This window comes from Haplochromis burtoni, unplaced genomic scaffold (genome assembly GCF_018398535.1).
Source record: "Haplochromis burtoni strain Fernald_Lab_line unplaced genomic scaffold, NCSU_Asbu1 Contig_28, whole genome shotgun sequence".
NCBI lineage: Eukaryota > Metazoa > Chordata > Actinopteri > Cichliformes > Cichlidae > Haplochromis > Haplochromis burtoni.
The window spans coordinates 111,398-135,878 of record NW_024582389.1 but is presented as its reverse complement, the minus strand read 5'-3'; the positions used below and the strand labels follow the sequence as shown (position 1 = coordinate 135,878).

The window sequence follows — 24,481 nt, the reverse complement described above, 5'->3', positions numbered from 1 at the left end:
GTTCTTTTGTTTCTTACATCCCACAGCTGCATGACTCCTGTCATAGTTGAGATTGGGGAAAAACCAAACAGGGAGATGGTGAAAGCCGGTCATGGGTCATTAATCGCTACAGGAGTCGTGGTCACTTTGGCCTGTCGCTAGCTAAATCATAACACTGCATCAGCCACACAAACACTGTTTTTGAACATTTACTTTCCCATTAGTATATTGCATTCAAAATGTAAAGTAGTTTGCAATAAATAGCATTTTCCTCGCAACCAACAGGACATTATTTCACAAGTGCTCTTTATTTTTATAGCTAAAGTAGGTGTTCAGTAGCCATCTTAAAATGCCATTTTGGCTTTTAAAAGTTACACCAGGAGCTCAGAAAGATGTAGCTTTCTCATTTATCACTTCTCAAATGTAGCTGTTTGAGAAGTGATAAATGACCAACCTCAGACGGGTGATTTACAGTCTAATTTCCCTGCTGAGCACGTTAATAACCTTCTAATTGAGGGTGTCTGCAAGGAATACTCAACAGTGTGTGTATAAAATCTGCTTTGGAGGATGTCAGTTGTTTGTTTGTTTGCTATCATTGGTCTCTCTTTTTTCATTTTCATGTACCTGCAGCACACCCTGGTGTGTGTGTGTGTGTGTGTGTGGGGGGGGTGCATAGGCTTGCCACATGCAGTCACACTTTTGTCATGAACAAATGCTGCTTGAACATTCAGCTGTGTGGACCTTGACTTCTTTGTATATCTGTTTTGCTGCACACACACACACACACACACACACACACACACAACACAACACACACACACACACACACACACACACACACACACACACACAGGGTTTAATTTATGTTGATCCCATCTGTCAGGAAAAGCTGACATGACACACCAGCTATTTATACACGCCTCTGTCTTCATGTGTGTTCCATGCATGTGTGCACATGCACGTGTGTGCGCTGCTGCCGCTGATGGCATCCCATTGTGTTCCTCACCTCAGACCGGATCACCACGGTGACTGTACACACTCTTTTCTCCCACCTTTCATCTCCATCCTTCGGCTGACTGGCTGGCTTTTATGTCTCCATGTTTTCCTTCTGTTTGCGTCTCTTAGTCGCCCATAACGCTGCACGAATTCCTCATTCAAGTGTATCACAGTGGATTGAGTTTTCACTCAGCTTTTAATGAACAAACATTCTTTTATTGTTTGGGTGAAACAGCAGGAACGTGCTGCAAAGATAGGCACACTGTGTTCAGCCCAAGGTTACCATTTTATGACTGTCATACCTCAGTGCGAGTTAGACTGCACTATTTTGTGCACAGAAGGCCGGGAAACATTCTGATGAAGTCTTGGAGACAAAATAGTGAGTGACCTTTTACCTCAAACAACATTTCATTCAAAAAACCCCACAGATTGCATATAAAAATCAGGTGGACCTGCAGTAAAACATACCCTTCTTGATTCATGGTTTATTTAAAACTACATGGAGCCATAATTTACAAAACGAACATGTGTTTTACTTAGGAACTTGAAACTAGCCGCTATGACCATAAACACATCTGGAAAGCATTTACTGGGGTAGCAAATCAAGTGAACAGTAGGCTCATTTTACCATGAACACTGAGGAGTCGCCTCCTGCTGGCTTTCAGAAATAATGCAGGCTTAAGACACTTCACGAGTGGAAGCACAAACTCAAGCCTTCGTGAAGTTATAACTTTAAATACTTTATTCTAGTGTTCACAGATACGTTGTTGTAATGATTGATCGGTTGTTTGAGTTATTGTTGCTTTCCTATCAGCTGGAGTCTGGCCACTTTCCTCTGCTGCTCACTGGATATTTTTGGATTATTATCCATATAATTGTGTGGGAAAATCCCATTGTTCTCATTTGCGTCTCCCAGGCACACCTCCTCCTTTTAAGTGGGGATCCACCTGCCAGTCCCCTCTGAGGCCTTCCCCAGACCACAGCATCAGTTCACTGATGTTACAGGTTGTTGTGGAAATAAGGGGATGCTGCACAGACATGACCCAGGCCCAACTTTTTGACATGTGTTGTTGCCATCAAGGTACAAAATAAACCACTTTCTCAGTTTATAATAATATGATTAGAATTATTATCCATTCATTCATTCATTCATTCATTCTCTGCCGCTTATCCTTTTCAGGGTTTTCATTAAAACTTCAGAGAGCCTCCGAGGTTTTCTGCAATTATAGATTTGCAGTTTGGGATAGCGAGCAGGTAAATAATTAAAGTGCGCCATGCTGATAAATATCAGCCATTTTTCTGTGCTGTAACTTTGCATTTTCCTGATGTCTGGTACTTTAACTCTAATTTCACTTGTGTAAAATTCACCACTGGTGATTGCAGAACTTGAGGCTGTCTACTTCTTGCCCTAGTTTCTACAGGTAGGTCAAGCTGACAGACCTGCTTCATGCAAATTTGACAGGGCATCTCCATAACTCCCTCCTTGGCCCCTTGAATGAGGATTTTATTACCATGACAAAAGCCATGTGAGGCGTGGTTTAAATATAGCACTGATTAACAAAGCTGTTCAGCCATTTATCCCCTAATACGCTGAGCTCTTGTGCTGCCGATTCATTAGTTTGGTGTTTTGAAAACCATCATCGCAATTGCAAAGAAGGAGCACTCGAGCTGGCCCGCGTCCCTTCTGTTTTTCCCTTATTAATATGTAAAATTATTCAGCAAGGTCCTTCAAAATCTAATCACGCCATCTCTCCTGACGGGTCACCTGTGGCGTCAATAAGGCACGCGTTGTGAGCTTTTATGGAGCAATCAGATCGTACGCTCAGAAGGCTGCGCGCACTCATGTGAAGAAACATTAGGGCATGGAAATAAAAATCTGGGTCTGAAACTATTTAAGGAAAATCTGGCCGGTGATGTCACTGCGCTGATGTCATCTGAGGCGTCATTCTGGGGCAAAGGAAGAATTTCAGGTCATCTTGTTTTGAAAAATTACAGAGATTTGACAGAAAATTAAGACCGTTTTGCTTTAGTTTGTAGCTGCCCAGTGTTGTTGTTGTTGTTATTGTTTTTTTTAATGTCTTCTTATTGAATCGTCTCTCATTTCAGTGTTATTTAACGATAGAAACCTCTGCAGAAGCTTGTAGCTGATGCAATCCTCATAACCCAGATGAGATTAAACAACTCGTTGTTTGCCTCTAAATGTGGCATTTAGAGGAGAAATTCAGTAGCGGTTATGAAAGGTTTTTAGCCTTGCCAAAGAAATAAAATAGAGAATAGAGCGACATCTGCTGGCCACAGAGATACATCACAGCCAGAAATAATATTTTATTTACAAGATTAAAAGAACGGGTTAAAAGAAAGTTTGTAAAAATAGCAATGACAATAATAATTCTGAAGTAATGTGATTGACTTTTTTTTTTACTGTGTGCATTTAGTTTTATTCTTTGTGGGGGTTTTTTCTTTTCTTTTCCTTTTTAAAATTTCCTGTGGCTTCATCAACCAGAAACCACATCACACTTTGATGCTTCGCTTTTACTGGAGGCAATGCAGTGTGTATTAACCCAGCGAATGCAGGATTTCATTCTTTTAGATCAAAGTTCGGATTTCACAATGGAAGCAAACAAAAACAAGCTTTAGAATAAATTTTATTTTATTTTTTTATTTTTTTATTTTGCATTTTCAGTATATGTTTTGCTCTACAATAGCTTATTCACAGACAAAGACAAGAAAATCAATCTGAAGATTTGATGGTTTGAAAATAGATTGATACACCAAGAGATCTGCTTGGTTATACTGTTATTAAAATGTTCATTTCACACTCGGTTATGCTGATCTTGGGGTGGTGGCATTCTTCGACTGGATGGATTCAATGATTTTCTTTACCCACTGCATGGTTGGATCAGCACAGAGTTGTTTATCACCCACCGTCTTTAAGCTAAAACAGAGACAAAAAATTAATGATACTGACAACTTGTATATTTTTTTTAAATATATCTGTAAGCATACTAGATATATACTAGTCTGCTTATTTTGAACTGTGGAGTCACTTACAGCACGCCTTCCATTGCACACCGTTTGTCTGTGTATTCAAAGCTCGTCACTCTTTTGGCTGGAAAACGTACTTGGAGGAACTGAAAGCAGCATTTTTCCGGACCGAATGTGCCTGAAAACATTATAGAGATATAAAGAACTATTAAAAGAAATCCAAGTGGAAAAATATGTCACTATATCACCGTAAAATTGTTTTTACAGTTGGCTGTTTTGTGTGTCTGTGAACTTTTCAAAATCACAGGACTATGATTGTTGCAGTAATGTTGTGTTAAAAGGCCTCAGTTCAGTTTGTCTGTATTTTTAAGAGTAACAATGTCTTTCATTTTAGCTTTTGTTCATCCAAGACTTCTTTTTTAAATCAGTTCCTTTTTTGGCCTTTCAGCAAAAACGATCACGCTTAATTAAAAAAAGTTCAAATGACCAAATTTTGACTTTTGAAAGACAGAAAAGGAGGAGCAATTTGCCCTTTACGAGAAAAATAAGTAGCATGCAGTCATCTTACTGTCAGACGTAACGAGAGACGACAAAAGAACGATGCAGGCCATCAGAATGACGGGGTTCTTCATCATCATCATTTTCTTCTTTGTTGTTGTCCTGCTTGTTTCTGTTTGTCTCTTCAGCCTGCTTGCTCACCTGCACAGCTCGGTGTCTGTCTTCTTTCACACAGCCCCTCTCCCTTTTATTAAGCTGATATCATATGCATGTGTACGCGTGTGCACATACGTGCATGCGTCTCTGTGCAGAACATGTACAAGGTAGCAGATCAAGTTCCATTACAAAAATATATGAGTTGCAACTCCCCAACATGCAAACAAAGTGCGGTTATGTGGTCAGCAGGGGAAAGAAGAATCGGGGGAGGAGGGCAAATGATGCTGTGGTTGAAACCTGTTTCTCTGAAATTGAAAACACAACTTCTCCACCTGAGTCACCTAATGTTGCTGTATGTGTGAGCGTATCTGTACTTGAGCATATGCATAATTGTGCATTCTGCAGATGCATTGCGGTTTTAAGCTTGTCTCATTGTTACAAGATAAGATAAGATGAGTTAAAATAAAATAAGATAAAATTACACATATTTGGGTGTAAATGTGTCAGAAAAAATAAGTTGTTTCCCGGCCTGATCAAATTTCTGGTGTATTTTTTAAGAGTGGCTCTCTTTCAAACTAAAAAAAATAATAATCAGGTTTTGCAACCACAACCTGTCTGCCAGCGGCTTTGTAGATTTTCTGACCGTAGTTACATCTATTAGAAAGCCTTTTTCTGGCTTATTCACAGCATTTATGACTAAACTGATGCTAATGCAAACTCTTGCTTTGAAATCCAAACACCGGCAGCATTTTATAATAATGCCACACTATTGAGCATTACTACAGTATTAGTAAGTGGTTAATTCATCATTTATAAAGCATTACTCCACTTTCTCATGCGATTTATAAATATAGATATATTATTATGACTATGATTATGACTAAGATTGTGATTATTACTAGCAGTGATGTAGTAATAGTGATAGCTGTACATGGTGTAACCCTTACAAATGGATAAACATATCTGTATTCATAACTGGCACACTTAGGAGAAGTAATTAAGCACTTACTAACACCTTACTAATATCTTACTAATACTTAATGGTGTGACATTATTATAAAGCAGCATCGGATATAAACACTGTTAGGGTGGAGATGAGTGCTGTGGGATTGAAAGGTATGCACAAGAATGGGTTTGTGATTCTAAAATGTTCCGGTTTTTGTACTCGTATCCTGTTCTTAGAAGTTGTTAATGTGTTTTAAAGGTTTTTCAGAGATAACAGGAAACGATGGGATACATATGTTGTAGTTCCTGGTCCCCACTTTACTAACCTTTAAACCACAGGAAGTCCACTGCTCTCTACTGAGATAGCAGCACAGTTTAGGCAATAAATAGCCACCGAAACTCCAAAGTAGGTCAATATCAAACAGCTGCTATGACACACGAGACAAGATCATAATGGAGGTGGTTTTAATGTGTGAAGGGAATTTTAATATCAGGCCAGCATCAGCAAATCACATCTCTGCCAAGTCATATTACTAATTGTTTGATTTTTATCTCAATATTTGGTGATCACATGCTGATGTTATCGGTGTGTCTGAGCTGTTTGCACAATAAAAATGTGGTTTGGGGTTTGTATTTGTACAACATGTTTAGATACTTTGTTTCTTTCAGTATGTATAGATAAAGATAAAATATCGAGAGGGAAAATCTGAATATATTTATTATAATTTTAATGAGTTGGGGATGGAAACAAATTTTAAAAAAAGAAAAAAGAAAACCCCCCATGAGGCTGACTTCAGCAGAACTGCACCCTACACTAGCTCGAACTGAAACCTGTGGTTTGAAACAGGCAGGAGTGCATTTTAATATAAATGCATACATGTGCATGTGTGAAACCCAGTAGAGTAACACATCTGCTTCGACAATAGAATTTCACTTATTTGTAACCACCACGGGGGAAATTTTACTGTCATGTATCTAGTCACTGGATCAAAGTTAGAAGGCCTCAAGAGGGTTTATTGTAGATGTACATATAAAGCTTGTGACCAGTAAAAACATAAGACATAAATATAAAATGGCTTTAGATGATGTCCTGTTGTTGTAGACGAAATACAGTCATAAACATTTCAGACTTTTAATTTCAGTCTTTGATGACTCAGGAACGGTTCAAAGTCTAGTTTCTATTTTTTTGGTGATGGTGCAGAAAGGTTTTGTTCCTCAGGAAAGAACCGAAAACCTGCACAAGACATGACATGACATGATATTCGAGACCAGCGAGGTTTTAACGGAAAGTCTGAAGCGGAAAGCCCGCTTGCAGATTGGATTGAAGAGGCGGGACTTGCCAGCACCACAGGTAATGAACACCACAGGTTGTGCTATCTTAACCTCGGAGTTTTCCCCTATGATTTGGTGACAGGAAAAGTCTCCATGTTCAAAGTTCACCTGACAACAGATTTAAGTGATTTAGCCGATTCAAAATTAAAGTGTGTGACATGATGTAACGTAACGCCATTAACGTATTACCTCGTTAGGCATCTTTTAAGTTCTGTATGATAAATTTAAAGCAAACTCAGGTTTTGTCTTATTCTGATGTTTGCAAAAGTCACCTTTTTTCTGTATCTAGCATTGAAATTTCAGCTAGATTACCTAAAAACTACCATATTTCATGAACATGATGGATGGTACTATAAACAAATAGATTTTATGAATTTTGATAGAGTGCTAGATTGCTTTTATTTTAAAACTGAAAAAAGGTGTCAGTCTTGCAAGATGAATCCACTCTCTAGGGGATAAACAAAGAAAAGAAGAGGTTTAATGGAAGCGTCGCAAAGAATAATGCATGGATACTTATAGGAAAAGAAGAGGAATGACTGATCACAACCCAGACATGAAAAAAGATGCTAAATGGGTAAAAGCAGAGTGAAGCAAAGCCAGTGGTTTTCTGCTGAGAAAGAAGAATATAGTAAATGACAAACACAGGGACAGATGCAGGAAATCACAACATGAGTAAGGTGCTGAGTCGCCATATTTCAACATTTTGACAGCGATGTCAAACATCCTGCTCTGAATTATCTGTGGGTTCTCAGTTGGCCTGAGATACAAATTATTTTCAGAGAAGCAAACCACCAAACGACACACACCAAATTCAGTTTTTACCACTACATTGCTGTATTATACACCGACACAGTCAAACACCAGCGACACACCAGGACTTAAAAACAATCCAGGACTCCTTTGGCTTCATTCAAACTGGAACATTAATTTTTTTATCCAAACGAAAGCGATTGCTTAAAAAAATTATCTGTATTAAAAAACGTAATTAAAAAAAAACAAAAACAGATGAATGTGTAGTTTCATTGTTGGGGTTTTTACCTTACATTATAACTTGGCTTCAGGCAACTGCTGTTGTGATTTGACATTATATAAATAAAACTGGATTGAATTAAATATATAAACGCCTATCTTAAAAATAAGATGTGTTGCTGACCATTAGGTGGCAGTGAGGATATGTAGAGAGGTGTTTTTTCTTTGCTCTTTTACATTTTTACGCAGCTCGCAGTGCTGTCCAAAAGTCCGGATCCACCCCTCATTTGTTTATACTTTTCTTCCAAGAAGCCAAACTTTCTATTGCTCAAGTGCTCTTGGGCAACAGTTCTTCAGGTTTTCTGAAAGCCTTTCAAAATTTGTCTTTGGACATTGGCTAATTTTTCACTCATTTCCAGTCCAGTCCCTCCAACTAAAGACTGACCTGTAAATCATTCAAACGTCAAAACGGCAACAAACTGAAGGGATCAACCGATGTTGTGTCTGCACATAACAGATAACTTATCAAAGAACCAATTTTACATTGTATTTGTTAGTAGTAGCAAAATATAAAGAAACAAGTCTTGATAAATAATTATCACTCAGGTAAGGAAATCCCTGAAATTTGATTGTGTTCATCTGGATGTCGTGTTTTAAGTGGGAGAAACATTTTGGCAGTAACCCGACTTCTTCACTGTTAGCTGACTCCACGTTTCCCCAACCTTATAAAAGGCACAATGACTGAAACTAGCACTACTGACTAACAATGGTATTTATCTTAAAAATAAATACAAGACCGTATTTACTTTTAAGGGTATTTTGTATAATTTCATTTTTTTTCTATTTTAAAAGGTACTTTAAGAAATGTTTAGTGCAGTAAAAAAAAAAAAAAGTTCTGTTATTTACATTATTGAAACTCATTTTAATATACTTGTCATAATTTGACGTAGTGTTATTATTTTTAGTACAATATATTTTTTCCTATGTGGATCTAGTATATTTGTAGAATTCATTTAATTGTTTAGTAAAACAAACAATGACAATTTAAAAAATAGTGTTTTTTTAAACAGAAAATAAATGTATTCAAAAAAGTTGTATATTTATTCAAATTGTTATGTCTATAAACAGTTATAACCTGTTACTGTAATGCAATACAATAATATAATACAAATAAAAGTTTGAAAAATAAAATAATGAAAATTTAATGAAAATGAGAACTTATTTGACCCTGAAGAAGAGGTCAGAGGTGCAAAGTAATATATCTAGATATTTTAAATCTTTACGCCGTACTTTCGATGTAAGTTATAAGCAATGACAACCAATTAGTCATTAAGCTGGTTTTTAATGACCTCAATGGATGTAATCCAAATTTAATGGATTGTTAACATGACCTCATTCTACACCTCTGCAAAAGTTTTATAAGAATTAACTCAAGATTTTTTGTGAGCTATCGTGTTTACAAATAGAAAGAATGACACACATGAGCCCAGTCAAGAAGAGAAAATCTTACATGGATCTAATGAGGGCTGGCTCAAGACGTGTGCACAGTACTGTACATTTTTGTTTCTACATTTGTATTTTTATTGTATTTGGAAGAAGCAGATCTAACAGGTACGATGGAGCTTCTGTCAGTACTTAATGCGACTGGTCTGCTAAAAGTTCAGTCATTCAAAATAAATGGTAAATGGCCTGTATTTGTATAGCTTTACTAGTCCCTAAGGACCCCAAAGCGCTTTACACATCCAGTCATCCACCCATTCACACACACATTCACACACTGGTGATGGCAAGCTACATTGTAGCCACAGCCACCCTGGGGCGCACCGACAGAGGCGAGGCTGCCGGACACCGGCGCCACCGGGCCCTGACCACCACCATGCTGTAATTTTATTACAAACTACTGTATGATTGCCCAGTGCACATCCTGTTTCTCTGTTAAGGAAAAAAACATTTAAGAATCAGCATACACCCTCTCCTCTCTGCACATCCTCTCCTCTCGTCACGGTGATCTTTGACCGCTTCAGATAACGGATGCTCATTCATCAAAGGATACGGCGTTCCCTCAGCGTAGCGGTGCTCCACGACAACGAGTCTGCCTACAGGAAGAAAAAGAAATCCCACTCTGCTTTACACTCAGACATCAAACCCACCATGAGACAATTAAAGGATAAATCAGAACTACAGTGGAGTGGAGGGGGACGACTGGTGGGAAGTGACTCTGAGGTAAATTTAGGCCTAAGCAGTGCCAGGAGACACCTCCGTGGGTCTAAAGATGGCAAGAATTTTATTTTTATCGCATTACTTAACATGTAAAAACAGTCGGCCAATGCGACTTCTCACACAGTAAGTTATGATTAGAATAACTGCCTGTAAAAGTAGCTGAATCAGAAACATCTGTAGGGAGCTGTGTATATCTGCCTTTAGATGATGTGTTTGAGTTTGTGGGAATACTGAAACATTACTGTGGCACAATGCATTAAATCTTGTCTGAACGTGAGAAGTGACTGCAATACTGATGTTTAGCTGCGGTCCACGCCTGAATAAATAAGACCTGCTGTCAGCAGTTGAGTCAGTCTGGTGCCTGCTGTCTCTGAAAAACATAACGTTCCCTGATATCATATCAGAGGATTCCTCATTCTGACATCTCTTATGTAACTCTGACCAAACCTTTGTTTCCACAGACAGCTTGGGTGGACACGCATCTGAAACAAGATCTCCATACAGAGAGACAGATTTAGCCACATCAATGAATTTATTACATACTTGCCATCATATTTAGCTCGTATTTGACCGCCAGAGGCATTATGATTATTAATGTCAAAGCTAAAAATGGTTTGTCCTGCTTCGCGTCAGATCAAGAAGACTCTAGTCGCACCTTGCCATTTCTATCTAAGATTTTCACAGAGAAACTTCCTGGAAGGGAATTGTTTGGGGCTGGAAATCCTGGGAAAGTTAAAAGAATGTGAAACTGATAACTAACTGATACCTGTGCCCAAGGACACTTCAACATACAGACCAGAGGAGCCGGGCATTGAACCGCTGTTTGTCCACCGGAACACAAGGGCCAAAGGATTCTGAGGTCAAAGGTCAGACTTGTTCGTGAAGAGATTTTTTGGGAAAAAAAGGCATGCGTGTGGTTGTTTTCACAGGATGTCCACCCCGTCCTTGGCTTCAGTTTTAAGCCAGGGGGGAGTTCAAGGAATGGTCACCAGGATTTGGGATTATACTCTACACATACTCACACACATAGAGTCATATATGCATACATGCATGCATATAACACTGAGGCTGCGTCCACACTACCCCAGATAAATTTGAAAACGGTGTTTTCGTCTGAAAACGCTCCGCGTCCACACTAGTGTTTTCAGTCGTTTTCACAGGGTTGAAAACGGCTGAAATCGCTTACGTTCCAGTGCTGCGCATGCGTGAAACGCAAGACGATTCGACCTGCCTCATTTCTGTCTGTCGTTTGTTTACTTTCTCTTTGAAACGTCGTGGCAAAATGTCGAGGAAAAGCACCGAGTTTTTTAAATGGACTAATATGAGGGGGAGTTGTTGCTGCGAGTAACACAAAAGTACAAAGTTGCAAAAGCGAGTGAGAATTAAAGAATTTGAAGAAAAGCTATCGGGAGCATGTACAGACTGATATAAATCTTTAGTAGGGCTGTCAGAATCGAGAGCAAACAAAACAACTGCTGTGTGATGCCCTCAGCTATCTTAGTTTAATTGGTCAATTGACTGCATCACATGACTAAAATGTGTCATCGTTTTCGAAAAGGCTCCGGGTTCGCTGTCCACACTGCGACGCGAAAACCACGGTTTCAAATGTATCCGCTTTGGAGAGCGTTTTCAAAACGCTGCGTTTTACTTGACCGAAAACACCGTCTCGGTGTGGACAGAAGGCCAAAACGGAGAGAAAAAGATGCGTTTTCAAACGAAAATGTGGACATGGCCTAACACTCACACACCAACTGTCATGTGACGGACAAACATGACATCAAATCATTTAAAGTGTTGAGCATTGTCTGTATTTTTGATACTTCGCTTAAAGCCATTCAGAGACTTTGGTACATCCTTATCTTTATGTTAGAGATAGGCACTGAATGCAGGCAGTACATATGTCTGACTCTGTGATCACTACTTTAAATTCACTACCTGACAGACACACGGCTTAAAGACAAGATTTCCTGTATTAATTAAATGAATTTAAATAAAATACTCTCAGCAATAACAAAAACGAAGTTGAACGGCTGTGTTCTGTTTTGCTGTCGTCCTTTGCTTCTCACACTTTGTGTCCATGGACACCGAACGCAATTAGCAGCCGGGTGTCACCACTCGGCCGACCCGGTGACTGCTACACCCTCTGCCACACTCACACTGCATGACTCACAAGTGGATGTGCCAACTAAAAAGGGTTGGAGAGATACAGTGGGAGATCCCTGGTGCGGTCCTTTTTATAGAAAGGTGACCTATCAAAGAATTGAAGGAAAAACCCGAAGCCCTGAACCCTAAGGGTGATTTGTTGGTTTGGTTCACTTACAGGGAAAGGTGATGAAAGATTTCTGTTTTGGTCTCTTCCAAGGCCTCCATCTGACCATATGGGAAACAATGACCGATGTGTTAGAGAGCGCTTCCCTCCAACAGAGTCTCAGACTCATTGTTGAGCAGCACCGACGCTTCCTGAGACACTTCAGTTTGTAAATTAGCATTGTTTGCCAGTGGAAACAGTGACACATCATGTCCCTGTCACAGCACTATAGTGACTCCTATTGGCTGGTCAAAGAGATGATGAATATAGCAGTGTGATATAGCAGCGTGAACTTTCCACAAGTTGCGTCCTCATGGTGAATCTCATGCTTGGCAGATGAAAAGAAGCAGCTACCATGAGTATGTGTCATACAGGCAGGACATGCCTGTTTCCAGGCCAGCTCAGATCAGGAGTGAGAGGATATGCAAACGTTCAGAAACGAGGAGCACTTGGCCTCTGACCTCAAGAGTCGTAGGTAGCGTTTTAAAATGAGATCATTCAGAGATGAACATGGAGAACACAGGCCATTTTATTAGGTACACCTTACCAGCACTGGTTTGGACCTCCTTTTGCATTCAGAGCTGTCTTAATTATTCACATACTGACATGATAGCATCACACAGTTGCTGCAGATTTGCTGCACATCCATGATGTAAATCTCCCGTTCCACCTCATCCCAAAGGTGTCATGTTCAAGAAACCAGCTTGAGATGATGTGATGCTGGAAGCACTAAAGCAGCCATCAGAAGACAGGTACTCTGCCGCACAGTTAGGCCCAAATTGAGCCATGAAAATATCATTACATAAAACCATTACACCGCTACCAATGGCCTGAACCATTGATAGACAGCAGTGTATATTTTCCTGACTTATGTTGTCCCTGTTTTGGTGAGCCTACACGCACTGTAGCCTCAGTTTCCTGTTCTTAGCTGACAGGAGTGGCACCTGGTGTAGTCTTTATGTTATGTTATGTTATCCTTTTGCATTATTTAATATTGTATCATCTTTATATTTATTTGATATACTTTGGTTGTATTCAGACTGTATGTGCATACTGTACATGATGCATTTAGTCCTCAGTATTTAACTTAACTTTAACTTTTAAAGTTTAACGTTTAACGTTAAGTTAAAACTTTTTATTCTTGTATTCATGAGTCAAATTCTTTTAAAGACCATTAGATGTTGGTTAGTAGAGATCACATTAAGGCTGCAATTCTCACGTCACCATCCTCTGTGACATATGAGATAAAGAGCATCACCCCCACCCAACGCTCTTCCGGGTTTGCTCGAGTGGATGAAATGAATCCTGATGTACGGCTTCCTCATGCGTACTTCTCCACCAGATAAACATAGGCATCAATCACGCGCATCCACTGTACTCAAACACAGGTGCATGTTCATACATCACCGCTGACAGATGCGCCATGTTTAGTAGAACAAGGGGATCAGCTCAGAATACGCTGTTCTTTCCTGCTAAAAAGACAAACAATGAACCAAAAACAGAGACAAACACATTTCAGCATGTTTTTGCCATTCTTGGAATACTGGATTCCTTCTTCCTGCCTGTTTATGTCTATTTCTGGTTCACATCCATCAGCCAGTCGTAGAAGTCCACAATTTGCAGGAAAGAGAAAAATAGTGGACTTGAAATAGGCTACACAGAGTTATTTATGTTTCTGATCACAAATTTTTGCCTGTCATATGTTATGTGTTTTTCATGATCTAGGGGTGCTTCTCACACACTAAAAATATTCACTAAAAAGAGCATATGCAGTTTGATTTGCATTATTAAACATGAAACATCCCTCTGGGTTCTTAAAATGTAAAAAGTTAACGCTTACAAGACTAAGCTACACACATAATGTTAATATGAAAACATATTACGGTGAAGGATCCACGTGTGTGTGTGTGTGTGTGTGTGTGTGTGTGTGTGTGTGTGTGTGTGTGTGTGTGTGTGAGCGCATGAGAAAGAAAGGGAGAGAGTGATGGAGGTCAAGGTGCAACAGACAGGAAATGGGGGACAAAAACAGAACTTCCTGTGTGCGAGAAAAGAGAGCTGCATCTTCACTTTATGTGGTATATGTATATGTGCGTGCGTGTGTGCGCACGTGTGCATGTGTGTGTGTGTGGTATCTTTTAGGAGAAATTTAAGTCATAATACAGAGGAATGTTTTGGCTTCCTGTCAAACATAAACCGCATACATACATACATACATACACACATACACATGGAAGTCTCTAGATAATAGAGTAATGTCTGTGGTCCCATGCTTGGTTTCCTGTCACTTGGAGCTCGTCTCACGCTGTGGTCCACGTCAGATACACTTGCAAAGCAATCTGGAAATGTGCCCTCATGTGCCGCACAAAATCTTTTTAAGAATTTAGTCAGAGAAGACATTATCACCAGTTAAGCATGTGTTTGGTGTTACATAGAAGGGAAAACCTCCCTGAACTGAATCTGAGATAAGAACAAGCCCCTGGAGAAAAGAAAGACAGTTTCCATACTGTACAGTTTCTTCCACCCTATTTTTTATTGGCTGGGGGCTTAAAAAACATGCTTTTTGTACATTCATAGAATTCCTTGAATGCATTTCATAGATCAGCCTTTCAAGTTTCTGGAAAAACGTATGTGAAAAAGAAAGCAAACCCTCTTAAAGGTTATACTTATCAGGCCATATTATTTATTCAACAAATACTGACCCTATTAATGCTTTTTATTTTATTATTTTTATTATTTTTATTTTTTATTTTATTTTATCCTTTAGAAAAGGATAAAAATGCACCATCAGCAAGTGTGAGCACGTCGATTAAAGTAGAAGTTTTGACAGTTTGATGAACTGAAGCATTCAGGCGTGTGTTAAGTCAATGCCAAGGAGGATAGACATCAGCAATGATCTTACAAGAGCAAGTGTTCATCAATCTAGGAAGGGTTATAAGGCCATTTCCAAAGAATTTCAAACCTGTCATTCAACAGTGAGGAAGATTATTTACAAGTCGAGAATATTCAAGACAGATGCTAATAGTCCTAGGAGTGGATGCCCCACCCATTTCACCCCAAGACTGATTGTGCAAGACTCAAAGAAACTGCAAAAAAAACCAAGAGCTTCTTCCCAGACTCTACAGGCCTCGGTTAGCATGTTACCTGTTAAAGTTCATGACAGTACAATTAGAAACACACCAAATAAGTAGGACTTATTTGGAAGAGTTAGCAGGAGAACTTCTTCTTCTCTCTAAAAACATCGTGGCAACACGGCGTAGCTTTGCAAAGCTGCGTCTGAACAAACCACACGACTTCCAGACCAAAGTGACGTTGTTTTGCTATAATGAACAGCGCCACGTTTGGAGATAACCAAACACAGCATGTCAGCGCAAACACCTCACACCACCTGTCAACCACGGTGGTGGAAGTGTGATGATTTGGGGCCTTTTTTGCAGCAACTAGGATTTGGGTGCCTTGCATTTACCGAGTGAGCCATGAACTCCTCTGTAGACCAAAGTATGTCATCTGTTGGCCAGTAAACAGATCACATGTTACTGGTCCAAACTGGATCTTAACTACAGAACAGTGATCCCAAGCGCGGCATCAAATTTACAACAGAACGGCCAAAGGAGAAACGAATCAAGATGTTGCAATGATCCAGTCATCAACTATAAGAAACCTGTGCATAAACAAATGCCTGCAAACTGTATAAAAGGTCTACAATTCCCTGACAGCAATGTGTGAGACTGAGAAAGTCATATAGAAAACGATGACTTTAAGTTGTCGCTGTTAAAGGTGGTTCTACGAGCTAATGAATCATTGTTTTTCACATCCTCCTTCTGCATTTCGACAGTCTAATGCGTTGTTGTTCCTCTGAGATGTATTTAAATCATTTCCATACCTGGTAAGGACCAGATGATTTTTTTATTTCTTTATGTTCTGATACACAGAACCTTAGACCTGAAAGAGGATCTACTTTTCCTCTGAAATGAAAATTCCTCTAAAAATCTACACGTGTTTGGTTACAGTTCAGTTTACTAGAATTAATCTGAGGACTTGCAAATCAGAGAAATGATGTCAGAGTCTTCTGGCTTCCAGTGTTGCAGCTATAATTGCACTAAAATAATTTATAGCCATTTTTCCAAATCTTTTCCTCAGTTTCTTTGGTGGGCGGGTGCAAAATATATACTGCACATGATTTCCTTTTTGAAAACAGAGTCAGCACTTAGATAGTTGTTACACATGAGTTTTATTACACTGTCGGCCTGTTTACATTGACAGAAAAGCAGTGAAGGACAGACTTAAGTACTGCATCACCAGCATAAAAACAGCCAAAATACCGTAACGCTAGTGTTTCCACTTAATGTGTTTACACAGGGTCTGAAAACAACTTGTGAATTTGACGAGAATCCACATCCAAGTCTTTTTTTTTCCCAGTCCAATCTTGCACACCTCCGAAACTTGAGCCGTAACGGGATAACGCCTGTGCGATTTCCCAACTCGAGTTAATGGAATGCAGTAAGTCTTCTTATGTGCATTTGATTCACAGTAAAGCACGAGGGTCAGAAAACGGCCATGAGCTGGAAACATTTCGATGAAGACATGCTTAAGCTTTTTGTTGCCATGTGGGAATCCAGTTTTACTTATTTGAGTTGGGTTATCTAATGATACACCCAATAAAACATCTGTTAACAAACATGAACATGGTCCTAACATGCTATATTTATGGAGACACACTCACACACACAGGTACTGGTGTGTCAATAGAGTGATGGATTGGAAACATGGCAAAGAAGAATTACATTTATTACATGTATACAATTTCAATGTGTGACATGGAAAGTTTCCAGCAAAAACACATAGAACAATGTTAAATGTGTCAATTAGTGTCATCACAATAAAAACAAACGGTGCTTTCAGACTATTACTTTTGGTTATACTACATTATTTAGGAAGGTGAAGAATAACTGATCAGTTTTCAGTTGATAACCCACTAACATACTCCACCCTCAGTAGTTTTAATAATGTTTCTCTTATGAATATATACTGTATATACTACAAATAATAACACTGATAACATGTGGTCAGATACCATTGTACATACATACAATAACCAGGATGTGTCCACACAGAACAATAGATGCGTGTCCATTCAAAATTCAAAGTCCGACCAAAGCGGTTATTCAGAGCATGCTGTCGCGCTAGTTTCCAAACAACACCCATAATATGGTCTGTTATTATAATCTCAGTATCAGCACGTGTTAATGAGAATCATACAGGTTCCTTCGTCCAAAGCAAAAGGTCGAGCAGCACGTCACATTTAATACGAAACGCAGGCCTGTTCCTCTTTAGGATGTCGTTTTCATTCTGTTGTCTGTATGTGCGCATTATCTCAAAGTACAAGGAATGTAAAATCTTCTGGTTTACATTTAAAAACACATAATTTAATTTGGATTTACTTCTTAGAGTAAACTGAATACTAATAATCATCATAATAATAAATCGGTTTGACCAAAGGTAAAGTTTTAACAGAAAAAGACTTTATTTTTGTCTTCACATTGTTGCAATATTTCTCTTTTTTCCAGTAGTTTAGTTGAACGTACATATATGTCTTTATATTCCAGTGTTTCTTCTTTTGCACATGTCTAACACCTGTCCTACTCCAACAAGTATTCTGCTTTAATTCTGTAAAGCTGAGAGCCATGGTTTGCATTCTTGAAACACTAATAAAAGCTATTTAATTTTATAAAATTAATCTTATCTGGTTTAATCCTAATGAAGAGGTAAACGCACTTTGTTTTTTATTTTTTTGTTACTCACAGCTTGCAGCCAGTATGCTAACAGTCTCAGTCGCGTGAAGATACATTTGAATGCATTGGCAGCTTAAATTAGGAAATTAAGACTACAGATCAGACGATGACAGCAACAGAACAGGAAGAAGACTTGAAATGAGCTCTACTTGTGTTAAATTGTTTTGTCTTTGTTCTTGTTGTTGCTACAGGATGACTCCTTTTCTATTAAAGAACATTTTCTCTGGGGAAGGGGGAGGGGGCTACCTATGGGTTCTAGGGCTGAGTAGGTCATTACGGGTAATCTGAATTACATTTATTCAGCTATTTTCCTCTTGGAAGGAGGCACCAGGTGTCCAGGCAGCTCTGATGGTAGTTCATGTCCCTCAAGTTTCACCTTTATCAGATGATTGGCTAAAGCAAACTCCTCATCGTCGAGCATGCCGTCCTTATCGATATCTGCCAGCTTCCAGATCTTGCCCAGCACTGTATTGGGCAGTTTTGACTTGACCATCTCCTTCTTGGCGTTGGCTCCGGTCACCTTCCCATTGACAGGAGATAATGTGTAGAAAATCTCGTCGTAAGCAGGTTTGTCGCGAGCGACGACCCACTCCGCTTCGTCGATGCCTTCGCCGGCTCCTTCGCCGTACCCGTGACCGAATGGGCCGTCCAACGTGCCGTCAAACGCACCGCCCTTCACTACTGCGTTGGGCCGCTGGGTTTCCTCTTGTCGGACCAGGACCATTAAGCCGGCGATGTCATTGGCTAACATGTCATCGACCGCCTCCAAGAGTTTAGGTTTTAGAGGCTGGAATTTGTTGAGATCCTGAGCTTGGAGTTGGTCCTGGAAAAAACACAAGTTTGTCTCAAGTTAGGTTATAATCTATATATAAACTATACCCTCAGCACAGATAAAGATCGTTTTAAAATACACATCTGTAAAGAATGCTGATGTAGTCAATCAAATGTTCCAGAAGTATTCTATAAAATTACTTAAGTCACTGAAGTAACAATAAAATATGCTTCAATAAAAGTTTCACTTTAGTAATATTCACAAGTACAATTAGGTAAGCATTACACAGTTCAAGTAAATAGCCTGGTACTTATATCACTATAGCACTCAAAGTGCTTTCTACTACAAGCCTCACTCACACAGATTAATCTATACCCTTTTTGTTTTCTACACTTTTATATAACATAATGGGAAGAATTTAATAAGCCCTTACTTCCTCCTTCTTCTTTTCAAACATAAAATGGTCAACATTTTATGTTTTTTCCATGTGAATTTGATGGATTTCAATGATTTTGTGTTTATTTATTTTTAGTGCATTGATACTTGTTATTTATGTGTTCAAAGCAAAGATTGGATTGACAAACTGATTGATTACATTCAAAAATACTCTGATGGATGTAATATCTTGCCCAAGGATACTTCAGGAGGAGCTGGTGATCAATCTACCGACATACTGCTTGATAGCTGCACAAGTGATGTACATGAGTTAAAGTACTCAGTTAGCACTCTACTTTCAATGGAACTCTGTTTCATCCCATTTGTAGCCACAAAATATCTTAAAGTACATAAAGGAAAATCGAGTATTGTTCCAAAGATCAAAAAAAGAAAATAGAGAAACACAAAATACAGAGTGGTATACAACGTTATGAGAAGCTTATTGAAATGTACAATATGGCCCACAACATCAGAGGCTGACAGTTCTCTGTGCAGTAGGGATTAAGATCAATCTTATATGACAATAATTATAACAACAATAAGTTAATAAAGACCAATTATCAACATTTCCCTCATCAGTTAAAGTCTCTGCTGAGTGTGTTGTACTTCAGTGGTTAGCTCAGGAAACGGTAAAACTCTGTGACTCTCTGACTGTTACTACTCTCTCTATTTCACTCCCTTGTTAGATTTTTAAAAAAACAAGACATCAGCTAAAATTGCAATTAACTAACGCTACTCGTGTAACTTAAAATCAGTGAAGCCCTTGCATTCATTCCAATCATGTCAAAACCTCATTTACTAAACCTTAATCCTTTGCTTCACTGCTTACCTGCATCTTTTTCAGATTAGGAAAATCTCCAGGTGATATCTGGTGTTCTCTTTCGATGCGTTTGTAGATATCTCCAAGGCTGGCGATGAGCTCTTTCTTCTTGTTCTCCTTCCCAAACACAGCGGGCATCTCTTTTTTAAGTGAGCTGATGATATAAGCGTGGACCTGCAGATTAAGAGAGTTATCGATGACTTCACATGGAAAGTATAAGCAACTGTGTTTGAATTCATTAAGCTTTTATTTGTTATTCTTGTTATAGGTGCTAATTGATGTTTATTAATTGATGAGCAGGTACTAGGAGACTAAATTCTTTATAAATTTCAGTTAAAATGATTCAAATGGTTCCACTTCAAAATCGTGTCTGTTATAATATTCCACATTATGCTATAAAGCAACATCTAAGTATGCAGAAGTTAAGAGCTATATAAAAAAAAAGAAACTGTGGAAAAACTGAGCTTGGAGTAGGTAAAAACAGGATCAGTGCAGCAGAGGTAGTTAATTGTTAACTTTTTATGAGTGGGGAAAAAAGTCACCTATTAAATGTCATGAGATTGACTTGTTCTTTTTGTTTGTTCTTCCAAGGCCCACAAGACACACAGAGAAAAACTGATGCAAAAATGTGTGGAAGGAAAAGAAAAACATCTCTATCTGTGATATTTAACCAGACACACTACTAAAGCACTCTAATAAATCTATGAGCTCATACAAAGTAGATAATCAGATTACTTTAAAATAAAGATTATGTGTTTTATTGTCTTGGGTTCTCCTTGTAATGATTGAATTATATTTGTGCTTCTGACAAGTGGGTAAAATGTAACACAAGCCACTGTGACAACATTAAGCTTGAGGACACTTAATATTGCATAAACCAGATTAGTCATCCACTTTACTGTTACCTTTGTGGGCATTTCTTTTAATAATTAACAAATTCTAATTCACATTTGGAGTCCACTTTTCATTACAAAAAGGTTTTTCCTGGAAAAAGTGTTTAAACAATATTCAGCAGAAACTAAACGTGCAAAAAAAAAAAAAAGAAAAAAAGAAAATTTGTTCAGTCACTGCGGCGATACACGCATCTGGGTCTACCTCATGTCCTTGAAACTCATCACAAAACACACCAACACCCATCAGCTGTCTAACAGGAAAACTGTGCTCGACTCTCAGTGTGATAAACCTGTGCGTGTTTGACTGTGTGCACTTGTGCGTTTCCTCTGCTGTGTTTCCTCGAACTACAACAGGCAGCAGACTGTCGCCTACCTAACTTCCTGTCCATTGAGGAAATGGGAAACAATTCATTGTCATTTATCTAACTCTATTAGTTCTGCGAAACATCTCTTTCTGTCAAGGTTAACAGCTGAACAACACAGCTGAGCACAATAAATAGAAAGCACACAGATAAATCGGTGATACTGACAACTTAAACATGTCAGCATGGTGTAACAGCTCAGCACTAAATGTAGGAAATGTTGCGTAACATCTGCGTTATTTGCGTCAACTGTTTCGAACATCCTGTGTCGCAGGTGCTCCTCACCTTGGCTAGTCTTGCCCTCTTTATCAGATCATTGAGTTTTCTAAGTGCTGCATTTCTCGGTAAGGACTGGATGTCCTTAAATAAGTCCTGTTCCTCGGCCTCGAACAGCTTCCTGTTGTCAGGAATCAACAGCGGGTGGGACCAAAATGAACCGATATAGACGCGAATCACCTGTCAGTAAGGGAGACAGAACAAAAAATAAGTAAATAAAGTCAGAGGCAAACTGGACCATTCTTCACATAATATGCCATTAACAGTCCTTCAAATGGCCATCATTATGGATCATAGCTCCCCAGATATTATTTAAAAACATTAAATATAAAGTCTTTAAATACTCCTACAACCAGTTAAGAATTCTGCAACCTGTGAGCCCACAGGCTAGTCTGCAAACTTTGTCTGTGGGAGCCAGCTTACGTGGATATCAGATGACAAATATCTGGTTCAAAGCTCCCAGTTGCATCTGATGGTCTTTATTTTAAGAATCCAGATCAATAAAAAATACATGTACAATTGCCAGTGGTTTTAAAAATTCAATTTTGGCTAACGCAGCCCCTCTTTTAGTCTCCGTATTGATCTGCACCAACTCAACTCAGACTAGAAAAGGAAGTGTATAATCTTGTACCTCAGCCACAGATTTCACACATTTATGTGCAGATATCTATGTGGTTGCAAATATTAACAATCAAGTGCCTAATTTCATTATTTCACTCTAAAATTATTATTTCTTCAAAGCAATCTTTAAAAAACAACCAATCATTACAATTCTGTGATTTTGACATAGGTGAAAGGATCAATTACAGGCTTAAAACCGTATGAACGCCATCACAGAAACCCTCAGTTTAGCGTACCTCAGGTGTGTTGACTATTTTCCCCAGTGACCACATCAGAGCACCGTACACTCTCATCAGCTGCTGAGTCTCTATCTGGTCGGCCTTGTTAAGCACAACTCTGGAGAAAAAGACAGAAGAGAGCGGTGATGATTCTTATTACAAGCTACTCACATTAATATTGTATGGATGCCCAGGTACCAATGATATGGTATTTAAAAAAAGAAAGAAAATATTTGGTGTGAATTTAAGAATCCCACAGTACCTGATCTTGTCCTCATGGTTCTTTAGGGCCTTTATCACCTCTGAGAACTCATCAGAGATGTCCAGTTTGTGAGCATCAAACAGTAAAATGATCCTGTCCACTCGCTCTGCAAACCACTCCAGGACAGCTGCAAAGTCATAGCCTAGAAGCAGGGAGGGGACATCAGAAGGATATCAGATAATTCGATGGGGCACTGAGTGAAGCAGATAATTGAACACACATATTTTTACCTCTCAATCCTTTACCCACATCCAGTACCCACATCAAAACCACTTTAGTTATTGGTTATACTGGTGGTCAACACAACTGAAGTTACAGACTGAGAACATGCATGCAACTTTAGAGGTAAAAGTCAGCAGAGCAAGTTATGATAGGAACATCATTATGGCCTAAAAATAGCCCCAAGACAAATCCAATGGCTGCAGGTCAAAGAGGAGGCATTAAAACTTATGCCCATATTGTAGCATGTTGAGAGAAAAGAATGTCTGTTTCCTGATGAAAACAGTGCTGCCAATGTTCAAACAAGGTGGCTTTTTAAAGTTGAACAATAGGGGGAGAGCCCTCAAACTACAGACTGTTACTTCCATCTGTCATAAGATTGATAATGAATAGTTTACACTAAACAAGTGCATTGTACTCGTGGCATTCTGCAAGAAAGCTATGAATAATGCTTCCTCTGTAAAACATGTAAACATGAATTAATGAATGAGTCCAACAGCAGGTGTACGCCACTGACTTCTTTGACTTTCTACCTCAGTCAAGGACGAAACGCTAGCTTACCTGAAGGAATTCCACAGGATATGAGAGGGAAACAAAGAACAAAGGGTAGATCGAAGGATTAGTAAGCTCTAGTGTTCAAACAACACTGAAGGACACACAACAGACGCAGAGTCAGTCCAGCGCTGCAGTATTTAATTATGAGCGATAACACCCAGGAGAAATCCTACGAGTAAGCAATAGTTTTAGGTTAATTCAGGGATTATCAGATGGATTTTCTTTGTAAAGCTATGCACGTAAAATATGCCTTTACATATTTAAACCTACATTTAGAGGCTGTTTGCTCTGAACATAACAACATTTGATCTTCTGTATATAGCTGTGATAAGAAGCCCCCATTTCACATACTTGCTGCCCAGTAGTGGAACAGTTTACACTCCACGGTGGCTCTGAGTGTTTAACAAAACGTCCAAATATCTGAGTTCTTGTGTTAATGTTTACATGATGCTTCAATTGTTAACAAAAATGGGTATTTTAAGGAATAAATTAATCTCACTTGGCTAAAATGCATTCCCCAGTAGGACGTGAGAAAAACTTTAGCAGCAGCAAGTATGTAAAGCATTTGTTTCGGACTGCATCTGTATGAACAGAGCCGAGACGAGAAAGAGGTGTTAAAAGAGATATGGATACCTTGATATTTTTAAATTCTACTGGAATATTCTTCACCCAGTGCACTTCTCACGTGTTATGGGATTAAAGCAACACTTCAATTTTAAGCTGTGAAGGGGACGGTGCTCCTAAGCGAAAAGTCAAAGTGAAATAACCTGCCTACAGTGGAGGTAAGATGCTCATGAGGTCTGACAGTGATGCTAGTGTTATGCTCCTGGACTATTAAAATGTGGAGACCAAAAGTGCCCAGGAGATTATC

At 38.9% G+C, this 24,481-nt stretch overlaps 2 protein-coding genes across 2 annotated transcripts in view; both read right to left on the bottom strand.

Annotated features, from left to right (window-relative positions):
* Positions 1-3,607: 3,607 nt before the first annotated feature.
* LOC102299219 (C-C motif chemokine 22) lies at positions 3,608-4,701 on the bottom strand. The gene is made up of 3 exons (XM_005917594.3): positions 4,529-4,701; positions 4,027-4,138; positions 3,608-3,910 (listed from the first exon to the last, which is right to left on the bottom strand). Exons 1-3 carry the CDS (start codon positions 4,599-4,601, stop codon positions 3,799-3,801), a joined length of 297 nt encoding a protein of 98 aa, XP_005917656.1. The 5' UTR covers positions 4,602-4,701; the 3' UTR covers positions 3,608-3,798.
* An 11,896-nt stretch (positions 4,702-16,597) lies between these two features.
* ehd3 (EH-domain containing 3) overlaps positions 16,598-24,481 on the bottom strand; it is an 18,398-nt gene continuing 10,514 nt past the window's right edge. Inside the window, exons 4-8 of the mRNA XM_005917593.3 lie at positions 22,837-22,978; positions 22,593-22,692; positions 21,745-21,915; positions 20,214-20,378; positions 16,598-19,000 (exon numbers count right to left, since the gene is read on the bottom strand). Of these exons, the coding sequence (XP_005917655.1) occupies positions 18,473-19,000; positions 20,214-20,378; positions 21,745-21,915; positions 22,593-22,692; positions 22,837-22,978 (1,106 nt within the window). The 3' untranslated portion in view covers positions 16,598-18,472. The remainder of the gene's footprint in view (positions 19,001-20,213; positions 20,379-21,744; positions 21,916-22,592; positions 22,693-22,836; positions 22,979-24,481) is intronic.

What these genes read in the sequence shown, in the direction of transcription:
- LOC102299219 (XM_005917594.3), bottom strand. Translation starts at nt 4,601, where the DNA reads ATGATGATGATGAAGAACCCCGTCATTCTGATGGCCTGCATCGTTCTT. An exon ending in GTCTCTCGTTACGTCTGACA is followed by an intron (nt 4,139 to 4,528) that starts GTAAGATGACTG and finishes TAATGTTTTCAG; the next exon opens with GCACATTCGGTCCGGAAAAA. An exon ending in TGTGCAATGGAAGGCGTGCT is followed by an intron (nt 3,911 to 4,026) that starts GTAAGTGACTCC and finishes TCTCTGTTTTAG; the next exon opens with CTTAAAGACGGTGGGTGATA.